The sequence below is a fragment of the Megalobrama amblycephala genome, linkage group LG22 (assembly GCF_018812025.1).
Source record: "Megalobrama amblycephala isolate DHTTF-2021 linkage group LG22, ASM1881202v1, whole genome shotgun sequence".
Classification (NCBI taxonomy): domain Eukaryota; kingdom Metazoa; phylum Chordata; class Actinopteri; order Cypriniformes; family Xenocyprididae; genus Megalobrama; species Megalobrama amblycephala.
Window position 1 is genome coordinate 4,786,459 of NC_063065.1, and position 17,546 is coordinate 4,804,004.

General features: G+C 38.1%; 2 protein-coding genes across 3 annotated transcripts in view; one reads left to right on the forward strand and one right to left on the reverse strand.

Annotated features, from left to right (window-relative positions):
• Positions 1 to 17,546, forward strand: part of ift140 (intraflagellar transport 140 homolog (Chlamydomonas)) — a 35,619-nt gene that overhangs the window by 12,968 nt on the left and 5,105 nt on the right. For both annotated transcript variants that reach the window (XM_048175365.1, XM_048175366.1), the window contains 3 exons: positions 15,551 to 15,728; positions 16,117 to 16,307; positions 17,384 to 17,479. In XM_048175365.1, the coding sequence (XP_048031322.1) occupies positions 15,551 to 15,728; positions 16,117 to 16,307; positions 17,384 to 17,479 (465 nt within the window). The remainder of the gene's footprint in view (positions 1 to 15,550; positions 15,729 to 16,116; positions 16,308 to 17,383; positions 17,480 to 17,546) is intronic.
• Positions 21 to 13,402, reverse strand: tmem204 (transmembrane protein 204). The gene is made up of 3 exons (XM_048175371.1): positions 12,574 to 13,402; positions 9,876 to 10,031; positions 21 to 1,883 (listed from the first exon to the last, which is right to left on the reverse strand). The coding sequence occupies exons 1-3, from the start codon at positions 12,818 to 12,820 to the stop codon at positions 1,639 to 1,641; spliced, it is 648 nt and encodes a 215-aa protein (XP_048031328.1). The 5' UTR covers positions 12,821 to 13,402; the 3' UTR covers positions 21 to 1,638.

Below are 17,546 nucleotides of genomic sequence, written 5' to 3' on the forward strand. Positions count from 1 at the left end.
TAATATTATATCAGTCCCGCTCAGTGTGAAATGTGAAATTTTAATAATATAATTAATATACCTCTGTATTATACACATATATGGGTACCACAGGCACAGGTTAACAAATATTGTGTCTACTGTATACTGAACTGATATAGTTCCAGTTTATCATAAAATTATGATCAGATTCAGATCATCTCCTCCTTAATGGTTACAATGCAGAGTTTCCTCATGGGTGTCTTGTAGATTATATAATATCAGATGAATTGTCACTTGGAGATGAATGAACAGGCAGAAGTCACTAAAATTATTTTGGTACCAAATGCCCAGACCTGCACAGAATCTGCTCTACCAGATTTCCTTCTCGTCCCCTCACATATTAGATTGAATATTTAGAAATAATTTGATAATAATATCAGCTCTGTTTAACACATTTTTTTACTATGATTGGGTGTCTTATCTCACAGTAAAGAAAAGATTATATTTTGCTTAAACAAAATGAAGCAATTAAGCAAATTTAAGCAAAATTACCCCCTGAAAAGCTGAAATTCAAATAGTCCTAAAATAGACTTAATTTTCTTTATGCAATATATATATATATATTTATTTTAAAGTAAAATGTGATTTGGAAATGGACATAAAATAGGTGTGAAATTCATCTATTTAAATCCCTTCTGTAGATTTTTCCTCTTAAATTAGCACAGAAAATAAGTGTATAAAAGTATAAAAGTGCAGATTCCATGCCGGCCTGTAAATGACTAAATTCAATTGACATGGGAGCAATATTCAATGCCTAGACTTCTTTTGAAATCTGATGCTCCGTGTTTCATAGAATTATAATAGATACATGTGGATACGAATGTGCTTCTACTTTCTCATAAGTGCGCTTATGAACATAAACGTGTCAAGGTCCAGCTTGATCTTTATCTGTCGCTTCACAATCCATAGTCCTGCTTCTGTTTAAAAGGAATTTTGAAAGTCTTCCATTCAGTCCGAAGCCAGTCACTTTTTGCAGTCACATGATCACTGCCCTTGTCCTTAAAGGGACAGTTTACACAAAAATGAACATTTGCTGTAAATTTACTCACCCTCAGGCCATCAAAGATGTAGGTGTCTTTTTTCTTCAGTAGAACAATAAAGAAGATTTTTTAGCGTAAACCGTAGTCCTTGGTGATTTGTACAATGCAAGTCAATGGCTATCATCACTTTGGGAGTCAAAAAAACACGTCATAATGCGTGGACGCGCTCAGGATCGTTTACTGAGGCTTTGGATTACAGATAATAATGTTCAGTTTCTTGCACAGACCGATTGTTTCACTTCATAAGACCTCAATGTATCGTCAGGAGCTGTATATGATTTTTTTGACTCCCAAAGTGACGGTAGCAGTTGACTTGCATTATACAAATCCCCAAGGACCACGGTTTCCGCTAAAAACTTCTTTTCTATTCTACTGAAGAAAAAAAGACCATCTACATCTTGGATGGCCTGAGGGTGAGTTAAATTAACAGCAAATTTTCATTTTTGGGTAAACTGTCCCTTTAGGCAAGAGATCAATTTCACATAAAGTTTCTGAAATCCTCTCCATGGGCTTTTGTGTCCATCCCATCTAAATATCCATCATGTGTTTTGTCTCAGGTGAGATGTGTCTTTGTGTGTCAGCACGGTGACTCTACATAGTCATTGTCTAGGCGTGGCCTGAAGGGTGTGGTCAAAGATCGACTGATGACAATGACAGGCGGTGACAGACAGTCGTCACGGCGATGCAGAATATTCCAGATTAACATGGCAGCCGCCAGTGTGGCGAACAAGCATGCAGCAATGTTTACATAGCAAGAGTAGGACAGGTGAGTGTAGGGGCCAATCCTGTAGAATGTCACGAGACCGATCACCAGCACAAAACCTGCAGAGACAGAGAGACAGGACAGTATTAGCCAAAGCATCATTCTTTAAGGTATATTTATGGTTGATTCTTCAATTAGGGGAACTTTCTCTCCCCAAGGATGATTTATTAGAAGATATTTTATAAAAAAAAAATTTTTTTTATAATAATAAAAATTGATTTATAATAAAAAAAACAGACTTATAACATTATTTGATAGATTTAGCTCTTTTTTAATGTGTAATGCAAAAGAACGTTTAAAATACAAAATAAATTTTATTTAATATCATTAAAATATCAGTCGATTTGTGCCAGTTATCACCATTAAAGGTGCCATCAAACGTTTTTTTACAAGATGTAATATAAGTCTAAGGTGTCCCCTGAATGTGTCTGTGAAGTTTCAGCTCAAAATACACCATAGATTTTTTTTAATTCATTTTTTTAACTGCGTATTTTGGGGCATCATTAACTATGCACTGATATATAGGTTGCGGCCCCTATAATTCTCGTGCTCCCCCACCCACGGAGCTCGCGCTTGCTTTAACCAGCATAAACACTGTTCACACAGCTAATATAACCCTCAAAATGGATCTTTACAAAGTGTTCGTCAGGCATACTGCATGCATGCGTCGGATTATGTGAGTATTGTATTTATTTGGATGTTTACATTTGATTCTGAATAAGTTTGAGGTTTTGCTCCGTGGCTAAAGCTAACATTACACACCGTTGGAGAGATTTATAAAGAATGAAGTTGTGTTTATGAATTATACAGACTGCAAGTGTTTAAAAATGAAAATAGCGACGGCTCTCTTGTCTCCGTGAATACAGTAAGAAACGATGGTAACTTTAACCACATTTAACAGTACATTAGCAACATGCTAACGAAACATTTTTGCTCCATCTGCCATTTTTCGCTGTTTTCCTTGCTTGCTTACCTAGTCTGACGATTCAGATGTGCACAGATCCAGACGTTACTGGCTGCGCTTGTGTAATGCCTCGATCATGGGCTCATTGGGCTGGCATATGCAAATATTGGGGGCGTACACCCCAACTGTTACGTAACAGTCTGTGTTATGTTGAGATTCGCCTGTTCTTCGGAGGTCTTTTAAACAAATGAGATTTATATAAGAAGGAGGAAACAATGGAGTTTGAGACTCACTGTATGTCATTTCCATGTACTGAACTCAATTCAATTTTTAATTCTAGGGCACCTTTACATTTCAACAGGTTATAAAGAGTAAAACAAATCAAATCCTACCTAAATTTGGCTTTTATTGAAATTACGGGTGATGAATGTCATACTTTCCTCATTCAAAATTATCTTTTTGACATCATATGTTGGGGAACGATTATATATATATTTATTTTTGACCACATCTCTTTAATTACCTTTTCCTAGTTTATACGGGTATTGAAATGTTGAATTTGCCTGAATTTTTCTATTTTGAGTTTGTCCCCCACCCACACTTTAACTTTTAAAATTTGGGAAATTTGCACATTTATACATTTTTATAAATTGATCTTCTTAAGGTTTGTTTTCTTAATGTATGTTATTATGAACAGCTCTTTTGTGCATTTTATATATATATATATATATATATATATATATATATATATAATTATTTTGACATAGTCTTTTATCAAAATGTCATATCTTGTTTTTCTTGCCATGTTGGTCTTCAGTTAAGCCAGTCGCATTTATATATACCTTCATTTAGGTATGTAATGCTTAGTTTTAACAATTCATTCTACTACCAATTAAAAAAATAAAGTTTTGCCTTGCCTTGAAATAGCTGTTTCTTTTGGGAAAAATGTCACAATGCTGACTATAACCAACAGTTTTTTTTTTTTTTTTTTTAGTTGATTAGGTATTCATCATGTATAAAGATAGTATAAAGTATAAATATCATGACCAAGCATTTTAAAGCATAATTGAGTTTTTCTAAAGAAGTTTGTTTGGTTGTGACGGAAATGAGAAATGAGAGTACAGATTTTTTTGAGCTGCACATTTTTGCTTTTAAAAGCTTTGCTTAAATGTTTAGAAGCTGTTTCTCTGTAGATTTTATTGTAAGTGCATTATTTTAAACACCATTTGTATTTGTTTTTCTTTTTACTAACTGAATTATTTTCCTTGGTATTAGACGGGATGTCACATAGCTGACCATAGAGCCTGAACCTGAAACATTCCTTTAATTCATCACAACCATAATAATAGTTCAATCTCCTTTCCTTTTGACTGATTTGAGTTGGTTTTGGCTGGTATTGACTAATAGGAGTAGTACGTCTCCAACTTCCTGTAAAAACTCCGAGCACATGTGTTATTAATAACTGTGGCCTAAAAACACAACAGTAGATTCCCAGAAATACAGAACGCAGAGGATGTGAGATGAATTCAGTGCAGGAGAGCAGCGAAATGGAAATAGTTACAGGATTCAGATCATGTTACACGCGTATGTTTTATTTAGGCAGAAACAAGAGCGAGCGAGTCATTTGTTCTTTCTGTTTTTATTCTGAATGCAGCTTTTTTTGGCCCGATGTCATCCCTTTTCCTTCCTTTTCTCCTCTATCCTTCCATTCTTCCTTCCTTCCCTCCGTTTCATTCAGTTTCATCTGACGATTCTTACTCACACATGCTCGTACAATTGAACTAGAACATGATGTACAATAACAGGCTCGAGTAAATTTATTCAGCAACAGATGTTTTTCTCTCTTTGCTTTACACATTGCTCTCTCCATCGCTTTCTTTTTCATGGACTGTTTATTCTTGATCGATTTTGTTCAGACAGACAGCAGAAATTTTGTATATCAGATCTATTTAATTTTTTGTAGTCTGTAGTCTAAAAAACACACATGAAAAACATGACGTTTACAGACCTGATCCACATCACATCCATATATCCACCCTAGTCCAATTTTAGAAATGTGTTTGTCAGATAATATTTCAAGTAGTTTTTGTCATTTTGGCACATGACCATAACATCACACATAGAGTGCAGTCATATAAACAGCTGTCGGAATTCACTCATTTACACTCATGTGGCATTCAGTGTGTATTTAAAGTTGAATTGGTGAACAGGTGTGCGGTTTCAGTTGCAGTGTGTAATTGGAGACTCTGACACTTATGTTATCTAATTCACTTAATTAGTTCAACACTGTGGTGAGATGTCATGATGGACTAGAGCAGAGGTGAAATTTCTCTTTCATAACTATAAAGTAGATATACCAATCAGTATCTGAACAAATGGATTTAATTCTGTCCTGTAGATTACACTACATATCATAGGCGCCGATCCCGTGGGTACTCGGGGGCTGGAGCACCCACGGAAATGGTCGAGCACCCACGGAAAAATACGAGATATTCTCCATTGATTTTAACCAATAGAAAATCAATTGGAGCTTTCAGACACTATCTTCACCCTTTTTTATAGTTTATTTAAGGCCGTTTATATGGCAATATTTTAATGGCAAACATCGAGAGCGCATCCAAGTGATGCGCGCGAGCACAAATGACTCTGCTCTCAATCATGCGCGCGCTTAAACTCTGCTTGCATGAGATATCAGCGAGAGCATGACTCGCGACAACACTCGTGAAAAGAATGTGCTTTTTGGGTCGAAATTGTCATATTGCTGCACGGATATAATGCAAATAAAACATCAAGTTGACGTTGATTTGAGTTAAATAAGAAGCGAACTAGCGCTGAAACGTGTTGTTTTTGAAATCATGCAAGTACAATCTATTGCTTGACTCTTCTTTCTAGGGAAATCACTAACAAAATGCACACATACATTTTCCTGCTCTTGATATACAAACATTAACTTCTTTGAACTTTATGAGGAAAAAAACGATTTGAGGGCAGATTCGAACCACTGATAATAATAGCACGGCTGGACCTCTGACTGTATTAACGAAAATCCTACCACTACACTATTAGGGAACGCGAAAACTGAAAGTGGATTTATCAGTAATATAATAGCCTATATGGGGGTTGATGTGGGGCACTGGGCACCCACCGGCAGAAACATAAATCGGCGCCTATGCTACATATAAATCTGTTTATCGAGCTTTTTAGGTGGATGCAAGGCTTTTTAGGTCGGGTAGAATCTGTGATCTCTGACCTATTTCGTTTGCTGGCTTCCATGGCTTCAATCCCCTTTGTTTCCCGCTAACTGGGTACGCGAGGTGTTGAAAAATTGGGTAAATTGGCAATGGGCGGGACCACACAGATCAAAACAAAAACAGAAATTCTGACGCACATTTCAGAGTAGAATAACTGGCTGTATAGAATTGTAGTATGTGAACTTAGCATATTTCCTAAATAACTGCAGACATATTATAGTATTTTTATGCTTTACTACAATCAAAAAATTACATATAGTTTCTTTAAAGCTGCGACAGTTAAGTGCATGATGTGTCCAACATTCCACACTTTGTTTTTCTAATTAATTAAGTGCAATTTCCATGTATTTAAAGTGTATTTGGAATTTTCAGTGCGAACACACAAAATGGCATAGAATAGTGCACAAGTACATGAATTGGGACGCACCTATTGCCATGGTTGCATGGGTATTCTGGGTGGTTGCTGATTGTACTGATGACATTTAGGCCCTGTTTCCACCTGGTTTTCAGATGTGTATTGGTCGATCGGATCACAGGTGGACGACGCTAAATACAGGTGTAAATGTGATGTAAAACGTTTTGAGCTTGTCCACTTTCAACCACTTCCAGAGGTTGTCGAAAACACATTCAGCCGGATTGCTTTCGAAACGACGTGGAAATGCTCATGTGTTCGAATGTGTTCGAACAGCCACTAAAGACCGCCTACTGACAGCCAGACGGGATTTAAACTTTGTCGACTGAAGAGCCAAGTTTGGTTTGAAGATGAAAAACATCCACTTGTGATCCGATCGACCAAAACTTAATCTTAATGCCAGGTGGAAACAGGAAACCAAAATCGCATACTGTTGAGTAGGTACTACAATTGAATTTAGATTTAATTCACGACTTTTGAAAAAGTACATTCTATATAGTACAAATGCGTATGAATGAATTCAGAAGTACTACATCCGTCATGTTGTTACTGTCACATGACCTACCAACGTTAGTTACATTCCCATTCACAAATCCTCTCCCGTGGCCTCATGGGATAGTAAAGTGTCCATCGGATGCGCACTTCCGTAAGTAGTAAGTCATCCGGGTACTTTTCACCTACTGTTTTTCGAATACTATGAATTCGGACATACTACTCTTTTCGCATACTGTTTTTCACGTACTATGTAGTAGAGAAGTATTCGATTTCGGACGCAGCACTAGACTTCCTGACAGCCATCGGGGGTAAAAACAAGTAAATGTTCATTAGCTTAACATTTAGGCTGTAGGAATTCAGCTGATGTTCAGTCACATGTCTGTGTATATTGCCCCCTTACAACAGTTTCTTAATCGGATTTCGGAGCCAAAACTATCCATTTTTATTTTAAAGCTTTCACTCTCATTAACACAAAGATAAGGACACAAGAAACTAGCCTTGAACAATCATCATTGTGCCCTTGAGCAACTGTCTGGGGAAAAGTCCCTGTTCAGTGGCTCCGTTGTGTGAATGTCTAGTCGGTACACTTAAACTATGCAAATTGCCTTTGCATGTGCTGCATGTTATAGAAGCAAAGTCTGATATACGTATGTTTGTTTATAAAGACTTGATGGTGATTGGGTTTCCCCGTTAACTTCAGGGAAGCAGTTTGTGCTTGTTTATAATTTATATGGCAGTATGAGGACATAATTGTTTTCATTTTGGTCAGACATAGTCTGTCCCTTGAGATTGTGTAAACAGACTCAGTATTGCAGGGACAGTTAATCAGGACACTTGTTTCCTCCACCCAAAACACACACACACACTAACACTTTTGGGAGATTCTAGACCTGTCCTGATGAAACATGCTCCTCCGTGGCGTCACATATGTCCACTTTTCTTTCTTCTGTATCGGTGTGTACTTCTTAAAATATCATCAATTCCCGTTCAAGTCCACGTCTAATAACTCTGACACTCGGTCGCTCCACTTCTTACTGTCACACACCCCCTCCCCGTCTTTCCTCTGCGGCTCTGGGTTTGCATAACAGGTAGTTACAGACACTTCCTCGTCCTGAGCAGGGATATCCTGGCGCCTGACTGTCGCTCTCTGGAGCTGTGCGGCAGCCGCTGGTGCTCTGTACCCCGTTTAGCTAAATATAACTATTGTCACATATACACGGGTAGTGCGCATTATTAGCTGTACTGATATAATAAACTAGTAGCATACCACCATCGTAGCACAACATCTCAAAAGCCAGACCATGGAGTCACAGGCATCTTTGATGAAACTTGAAAAGGACTTTTTCTAAAACACAGGAAATGTACAGGGTAGCTATAAAAAATGACCTGAGGTTAAGAAAACAGTGGGTGCGATCAAAGAATTCCTATTAACTACATTTTTACTTTTATGAATAAAACATGAGTGGTGCTGGTGCCTGTGCGAAAGTTGGTGCAATAATGCTTGGGTGTTTTGGGTGGTTGAAAGGGTGTTCTAGGTTGGTGGTTGGGATTAGGGTTAGGTAACCACGTAGGGTGTTGTGGTTGGTTAGTAAGATGTTGCTAGGGTGTTCTAGGTTGTTGCTAGGGTGTTATGGGCAGTTGCTATGTGGTTGGTTGGTAGGGTGTTTTAGGTGGTTGTAGGGTGTTTTTGGGCAGTTGCTACTTAATTCTAAGTGGTTGCACTTGCTAGGGTGTTCATGGTGGTTACTATGGAGTTGCTGGGGTGTTCTGAGCAGTTGCTAGGGTGTTGCTAGACTGTTCTTGGTGTTTTGTAATGTTCTATTATTTATTTATTATTTATACGCCATGTTGGGTGGTTAGGTGGTTACTAGGGCATGGTCAGGTGGATGCTAAGGTTTTCTGGGTGGTTGCTTGAGTGTTGCTAAGGGTTGCTCAGTCACTCCTACTAGGATTTAATTTTATATATAATATATACATTTTTCAATTGTAGTCTTTTAAAAAGGCATCTGAAATAATAAACTTAGTGCAGTGTAGTGTTGTCAAAAATATCGATTTTTCGATACATATCGATACTGAAATATCTGAAACGCTTCCAATACTTATTTACTGCAGAATCGATACACGATACCAGCTGTGCTTTCTCGCTCTCTCATCTCTCTGACAGCGAGTTGACACACAAACCCGCCTCCCCTCACTCACTTGTTTCATTTGCTCCGGATTAATATTTTCGATGTTTGAATTTCGACGTGGTATTGCGCGTCCTAGTACTAAATTGTCAGTTATGTTTTAAGTGAACGTAAACGGTTGAAAAAGAAAACGCATGTGTAACAGTATAATGGATCTGTGCATCAGGTCTTAAAGTGACAGCAGCCTAATATACCTGCTGCTGAATTATGAGATAATATTAAAAATATCTATATGGCAGTTTTTCCCCATGGTAAATGTTTCGAGTAACTTTAGAAACCCACTAGCCACAGGGTCTGGAGAGCAAAAAAGTAAATGTCAAGCCCTGACAGTCAGCATTTAAATATCAATGTAGGTGAAAGGATGCACAAACCAAGTGCACGCGCAATAAAACGAGATAACATCACAGCCAGCACACTTTCATGGGACATCAGCAGCGAGTTTTGAAGACACAGGCCTGTGTACGTCCCCAATGGGAGTTCATTTAATTTGTCAGCGGGCCTTTGGCCAGGACTCTGTTGTTTCCTGTTGAATTGTGTGTAGTCTCGCTGCGCTCAGGCTGCTGTGCTTTGTTGATGTTTGTTCTGTTATAGATCCTCAAAGCTCCATCTTTCCTTTACCAAAATGCAGAACAACAAACACAGGACAATAGAGACCATATCTCTAAGGACAGACGGGTTAGATATTGAAGAATTAATGTGTTATTTGAGGGTGGGTGTGTTTTATTTCTGTCAGGCATATTGAAGCTCCTCAAAGGGGCTGTTAGTGTTTGTTACTGACTGTACAAACAGGCTTGAACACTCACTGGCTAACTGGAACAGGGCAGCGATGGCCTCCTCCCACCACTGAGAATCCTGGGTAATGTGGCTTATCTCCAGTAACCCAAACAGGAAGATTAGCTGACCCACGGTCAGAGCCACCGTAGCCATCAGGTTACATGCCCGCATCATGTCAAACTGAACTGTAAACAGGAAAAAATACCTATTAATGCTTTAATGCTTATAAAAGTGATTCAAGCCAACATATACATGCACTGAAAAAAATTTCACTCAGAAATTGCTAGTCACAAGAAATAATTACTAAGAACCAACAATAACGCATTGAATTAAACATGAAATGTTGAAATGTAAAGACTAAAATAGTATTTTCTTGTAAAATGTACTCCAATATTCTGTTTTATTTACAACTTTAAATACGTTTTACAGTGTGAATGAGCGGATGAGTATTTGTGTTTGTGTGTGTGTGTGTGTGTAGGTAGAACATCTGAATCATTGTAAGGAAGATCCAGCTGCAGATGTGCATAAGACACAACTTTGCCAATGTGGGTGTCACTTCCTGAAAGCCACAATCCTTCACTGTGTCCATCCGTTTCCTATTTCTAAATCAGGATAGATGGACAGACGTGCCAGGCTGCATGCTACAGGCCGGCAAATATCTGCTTGGTTGTTCTTCAAGTGATAGTTGCCATGGTTTAATACTAGCCAGACATCTAAAAAAAGAGCTCTAGACATCTACTTCATTTGAGCTCAGATTTAAAGAAAGCTGTATTTTAAATAAGTTTTATATAAAGTTTTAAGACATCCAATTCATATGCAAGTGGTTAATACACTCACAATCTGTAATTTGTCAAAAAAACTGAACACTTTTTGACAAAATGTTTTGTTGATTTTCATCCTCTACAGTGATCATAGGCTATACATTTTATTTCATTTACTTAATTATATATATATGTGTGTGTATGTGTGTGTGTGTTTGGATTTACTGTTTGGATCCACTGTTTGGATTTAAATAGGCAAATACTTAAGATAGACTGGATCATTATTGCTGTGATTGTTATTTTCTCGAATATTATGTTTGGCAGCAGTTCTTCTAGTTGATGGAGTGTTTAGCTTTTTATTTCTTAAACAACCATGTAGGAAGACACATCATGGCCATATTCCAGGATGAAAAAAATAAGATTCATCAGGCCCAAATTGTGAAAGAATGGTTGCATTAGGAATCATTTTCACCTCTGAGTCCAGACCTTAAAGGGTTAGTTCACCCAAAAATGAAAATAATGTTTATTACTCACCCTCATGTCGTTCCGGGTGTAAAACGACATGAGGGTGAGTAATAAATGACATAATTTTCATTTTTGTTTGAACTAACCCTTTAAATTCACTGAAAGATGTGCTGGAGGAGACTTGGACTCTTGCATTGTCAATAGAAGATCTTGAGCAAAAATTGATGCACCTCATGATGGAAATAACATCACTACATTTATTTCCATCAAGAGCTGCATCACTTTTTCGTCAAGATCTTGTATTGACAATTGACATAGAGTTTTTTTGGGGGGGCGGGGTAACGCTTTCAATAATTACTCACTGAAAGTTATTTTAAAGGCCCTTTAAAGGTTATTTTAAAGTGCCTTGGAATGTGCAGCATTATTCAATGTGTTGACGTAATTTTCCACTGAAACAGGAAGACCGGCTGGGACACATCAAACAGCTCCTCCCCTTTTTTTAAATAGCTAATAGCGTTTCATTTATATCACAGCTCGGCCAGAGCTGTTGAGCTTGGTAAAGCCTCATTTTCCTTCTAATCTTCCTTTCTCGTCCTAATCTCCTCCATATCGCTTTCTGTGTAGAATTCAAATGTATCCGATGCGTTTTGTGGTCTGTGGCGATTCACACATATGATCCGCACCGTGCTATCGTGTCTCTGGACCGGAGCAGACTGTGCGTGTGCTGCGGCAGTTCGCGTGACACTAATGTGAAACCAGACTTCATTCATCTCAATGGAAATCTCCTATATAGTGCACTATGTGCCATTCACCATGTAGAAAATAGTAAATGTGTGAACAAGTGAATGATTTTAGCCACAGCTTCAGCGGGACGCTTTAGATTCTAGAGAGCATTTGATTAGACAGAAAATCTGATGAGAAGCTGAAGTGCAGCGTGATGTCATCAAAATCGTTGATCAGAAGTGAGAGACTATAAGTTTTGAACACTTATATCTTCTAAATACGAATTTTGTCAATGTTTTGGAGCACGCTATCTTATTGTTAAGAGTAAGGCTAACATATGGATTTCATGGCGACTTTCACATTCTATGAAACATTATATTAGCAAATCCTAAGTTGATGTTTACTGAAATATGAAATATATTTATGAAACGTATACATCAATGACATTTTGTATATATTTTAATGTATACATAAATTATCTACAAAACATTAAGACATTAATATTGTATCATGCTTGGCATTGAAATTATATATAAATAAAATATATTGATTGATGTTCAGTAACATTTCTAAGTGAATGTACATGATCCGTTAAAAATTATAATATTAATATAATATTTTTTAATAAAAGTGTCATCTTTTTCTGTCAAGTTTAGTAACATAAAGGGTATAAGTGCATTAAAAAGTACATAAATCTGTTCATTTGCTGCAGAGGTTGTATTAACATTATTCCCTTACACACAGTTGCATACGCTCTAGCTGTAACATGGAGACTCACGTTTGACAGTGCTGCGTGACTCCTGGTACCCCGCGAGCTCCGATCCCCAGCTGAGTCTCTGGCAGGGTGTGGGCTCGTGAGTGTGCGTGTCCTCGTGCGCACATGCTCTCCAGAGCCCGACACTTCGCCTCCGTCCGTCCTCCAGCACCTGTAGCACCCAATTGGAGCTGAATGTCGCCACGTTGTTGAGCACCAGAGAAAGCAGGGCCACCGCCGCCGCCACCACCACCAGCCTGCGCACGGCCATACGCCTCTCAAATACCTGAAACGTCCACGGGTACACGTGCACGCTAAACGCTGAGCGGCATGAACGCTGTAAGGGGTTAGCTAGAGGACATCGCCACTCATTCTTGTGTCTTGAGGGTCGTTGGGGTGACGGGAGTCTCTAGCCCTCTTCCTCAGAGTCAGGGGCCACTGCTGCTCGTAGGTCTGGACGCTGGACCTCCAAGGCCATCACATAAACCAGCACGCTTTCTTTAAATCGCTCCTTAAGCGTCGTCCTTTCTCTGCCTGCGGCTCTGAGGTCTCGCTGCCTGTCTGTTCCTCCCCTTTTCTCCTGCAGATGTGCGCTGGGACGTTTTTTCTCCTCGTCTCCCTGCTGGGAACCCTGAGGAATGTCTGCGTGATGCGGTCTCTGTGCTTTTTTGTTCTTTCCCACACTCTTTCTCACTCATTTATCTCAGATTACTCGTCCTAACTAGTTTCCCATGTTCACGTGCGGGCGTGTGTGTTTTATCCCTGAAAAGCTCCGAAGAACTGGGAGGGTAGGGAGTACTTTGGAATACATCTCTCTCTCTCTTTCAAGCACGTTTCTCCAGCTACAGGATGTGTTTCCTGGAAGGAAAACAGACAGAACAGAATGCAACACCGTCCTCTTTCTCTCTTTGACTCAGTGAGCTGGTTATTAATGGAGCAGGAAATGAAATATCATGTATTTAGTGGAATTTACCTGTTGCACTAAGAATTAAAGTTCAGTTTGTGTATCATCCTGTAGCGTTTGAGCTCTAGACATGAAAGATTCCTCAAATCATGTGTTGTTGAGGAGAGCTGTTCTGTTTTAGTGACCAAATGAACCTTTTTCACTTGCTGGACCATAAAACAAGTGAAAAAAAATCCTATATTGAAAAAGCCACACACCCAGAACAATGTAAAAATGTACTTCATTTCCACGTTTTTATTCAATCATAAAACATTCTGGTTGGATTTGTTTCTCTTTCTACTTTTCTGTTGTTTCTTGCTCAGTTCTGGGCCCCAAAAGATTCAGGGAATTTCCTGTTGCTTAGCTCTAATAAACAGCCCACATCTGTATCTACTAAAGCTGAACAGAGCAAAAAAGACGAGAGAACAGGGGGATTTTGGACAAATAAAGACCAGATGGGACTGGATGAAAAAAGGAGGGGAGGGCACAAAGGGCCAAACGAGTGGGAGAGAGGGAATGTGGGAGAGAGAGTGTTGGGTGTTGATGGGGTCATTCCATGCATAGCTGGAACGGTTCGCTCATGAGGTGGAACGAAAGGAGAAACAGCAGAAACACTCAAAGTGCAGCTGCTGAGTGCTGAGAGAAAAAAGACTGTGCGAATATCATCTTTAACACGTCCTCACAGCCTTTTACGACAGATTTGATGCTTCATGTTGTGTTTCAGTGAAATTATCCACACTTTAATACAGTGCAGATCTTAAAAGTGACAAGGTCATCTGAATATTTTCCAATAAAAGCAGATTTTATCAAGTTTATTTATTCATGATCTACACCAAAGACTTTAGATATAAAAAGACTATGAATATATACATATTACTATGAATGGGAGAAAGTGCAACGTGCAATATGGCATTCTTACATTCTTCATGCAAGTTTTCAAAGCCTGGGCTTCGGTAATGTTGTGTATGTTGTAATGTTGCAATCTTTGGCATCTGAAGAGACCTGAGGTATTTGTGTTTTGGATTAAAGGATTAGTTCACTTCAGAATTAAAATTTCCTGATAATTTACTCACCCCCATGTTATCCTAGATGTTTATGACTTTCTTTCTTCACTCGAAAAGAAATTTTTGAGGAAAACATTCCAGGATTTTTTTTCCATATAGCGGACTTTAACAGTTACCAACGGGTTGAAGGTCCAAATGTCAGTTTCAGTGCAGCTTCAAAGAGCTCTACATGATCCCAGACGAGGAATATGAGTGTTATCTAGCGAAACGATCTGTCATTTTCCAAAAAATGATAAAAATTTATATACTTTTTAACCACAAATGCTCATCTTGCACTGCTCTGCGAAGCGCCACGCATTACGTAATCATGTTGGAAAGGTCACGCGTCACAAAACTCCATCTCATTTTCTCCTTCAAACTTCAAAATCGCCCGACATCGTTGTTTTACCTTTTTTTAAGGCCTTTGACTTACTGTAGTCTTTGCAAGTTCGTTTTGTCATGCGTGACCTTTCCAACGTGATTACGTAATGCGTGGCACATCGCAGAGCAGTGCAAGACGATCATTTGTGGTTAAAAAGTGGTTAAAATTATTATTTTTTTTAGAAAATGACCAATCGTTTTGCTAGATAAGACCCTTGTTCCTCGTCTGGGATCATGTAGAGCTCTTTGAAGCTGCACTGAAACTGACATTTGGACCTTCAACCTGTTGAACCCCATTGAAGTCCACTATATGGAGAAAAATCCTGGAATGTTTTCCTCAAAAACCTTAATTTCTTTTCGACTGACGAAAGAAAGACATGAACATCTTGGATGACATGGAGGTGAATAAATTATCTTGAAATTTTAATTCGGAAGTGAACTAATCCTTTAATTCCTGTAGCTCAAACAGTAGAGAATGTCAATAGCAATGCCAAGGTCATGGGTTCGATTCCCAGGAAATGCATGAACTTATTAAATGTATACCTTCAATGCAATGTCGCTTTGGATCAAAGCATCTGCCAAACACATACATGTTAATGTAAAATGTGTGCATGTTGTGTGATTGCATCTATAGTGAGGCGGTGTGGGAGAACATGGCGCGGATGTGTGTGAAGAGTCGTCGTCTGGACGTGGCGCGCGTGTGTCTGGGGAACATGGGTAATGCACGGGCTGCTCGTGCTCTCAGGGATGCTGAAAAAGAGCCAGAGTTGGAGGCGCAGGTGGCCGTACTGGCTACACAGCTGGGCATGCTGGTAAGTCACACACAAATTGATATAGCTTGACAAAAATGACCTCTTTTGCTAACCTAATATTCCAGTTTTCATTATGCACATTCATCAGTATGCATTATTATTATTAAAGAAAGGAAAGTTTGTTAACATAATCTTGTATCTAATATCTAATAACTTTCTCCATTTATGTAGTGTATGTTTCATTAGGTTAGGTTAGGGTCACATTATGGAAGCTGAATACATTGCAAATGACGTTTCATGTTGTTTAAATCACACAAGCACAAACATAACGTTATCTAAATAAACCTAATGCACTTGGAGCCTCTCTGTCTCATTCAGTACAATAACAAGAACTAAACATTTGGATTTAAACATTTGGGTTTATCGCCGCATCTCTGTTTTTTCGCAGGAGGATGCAGAGCGTTTGTATAAGTCATGCGGAAGGTTTGATCTATTGAATAAGTTTTATCAGGCGGCAGGTCAGTGGCAGCAGGCGGTAGAGACGGCAGAAACGAATGACCGCATTCACCTCCGAACTACATACTACAGCTATGCCAAACACCTGGAGGCCATGGGAGACAAGAACCTGGCGCTGGTGTAGTGAGTGTCACGTTCACACACAATCACTTCTGAGATGCATGCTGAGGTCACAAAGGTCACACAAAGTGATTTGATTTCTCCCCTGATTTTTGTGCAAAATTAATATTTTGTAACATCTTTATAAATCAGAAAGCCATGGGACACCATAAGCTACCATTCAAAAAATATTTTTTTATGTTTTTTAAAGAAGCCTCTTGTGTATGGAAGCTTGTTTCTGCCATTAAATAAAAAATAAAAAAGGTAATTGTGACTTTGTATATCACAATTCTGAATTTTTTTTCCAGAATTGCAAGATATAAGCTCACAATTGCAAGTTATAAAGTGAGAATTGTGTGATATGAAGTCAGAATTGCATAATATAGTCAGAATTGTGTGATATAAAGTCAGAATTTCATAATATAAAGTTAGAATTGCGAGTTTTAAAGTCAGAATTGTGTTATAGTCCGAATTTTGTGATATAAAGTCAACTGAGATATAAAGTCAGAAATTGTGAGTTTTAAAGTCAGAATTATGTGATATAAAGTCAGAATTGTGAGTTATAGTCAGAATTATGAGATATAAAGTCAGAATTGCATGATATAAAGTCAGAATTATGAGATATAAAGTCAGAATTGCGAGTTATAAAATCAGAATTGCGAGTTATAAAGTGAGAATTGCGTGTTATAGTCAGAATTGTGAGTTATAAAGACAAAATTGTCAAAAATTCTGAGAAAATTCTGACTTTATAAGATGCAATTGTGAGAAGAAAAGTCAGAATTGTGAGAAGTCTTACAAAATTTTTTTTATTTATTTTATAATTTTTTTATTTAGTGGCAGAAACAAGCTTCCATACTCATCAGAAATACAGTAAAAACAGTAATGAAATATTTTACTATTTAAAATAACTGTTTTCTATTTTAATATATTGAAAAATTTAATTTATTCCTGTGATCAAAGCTGAATTTTCAGCATCATTACTCCAGTCTTCAGTGTCACATGATCCTTCAGAAATCATTCTAATATGCTGATTTGCTGCTCAGATAGATAAAAAAAAGTAAAAATCTGTTTGTGGTACTTTTATCTTTCCCATTTAATAGTTTTGAGAAGTCAGACACACATCGGTTTGAAGTTCCGAGAATGCTGATGGAGGACAATGTTTCATTGGAGATCTACATCAATAAAATGAAAGACAAGTGAGTTAGTACGCAGACATGATTCATGATTATGGCCCCTGCGGTCTGACATGACTTTGATATTCCC

Bases quoted from the DNA above. Each gene is read 5' to 3' on its own strand.
- tmem204 (XM_048175371.1), bottom strand. From the start codon at position 12,820: ATGGCCGTGCGCAGGCTGGTGGTGGTGGCGGCGGCGGTGGCCCTGCTT. The intron at 10,032-12,573 runs GTGAGTCTCCAT...TCCTGTTTACAG, and splicing joins GTCACGCAGCACTGTCAAAC to TTCAGTTTGACATGATGCGG. The intron at 1,884-9,875 runs GTGAGTGTTCAA...CTGTCTCTGCAG, and splicing joins TGCCCTGTTCCAGTTAGCCA to GTTTTGTGCTGGTGATCGGT.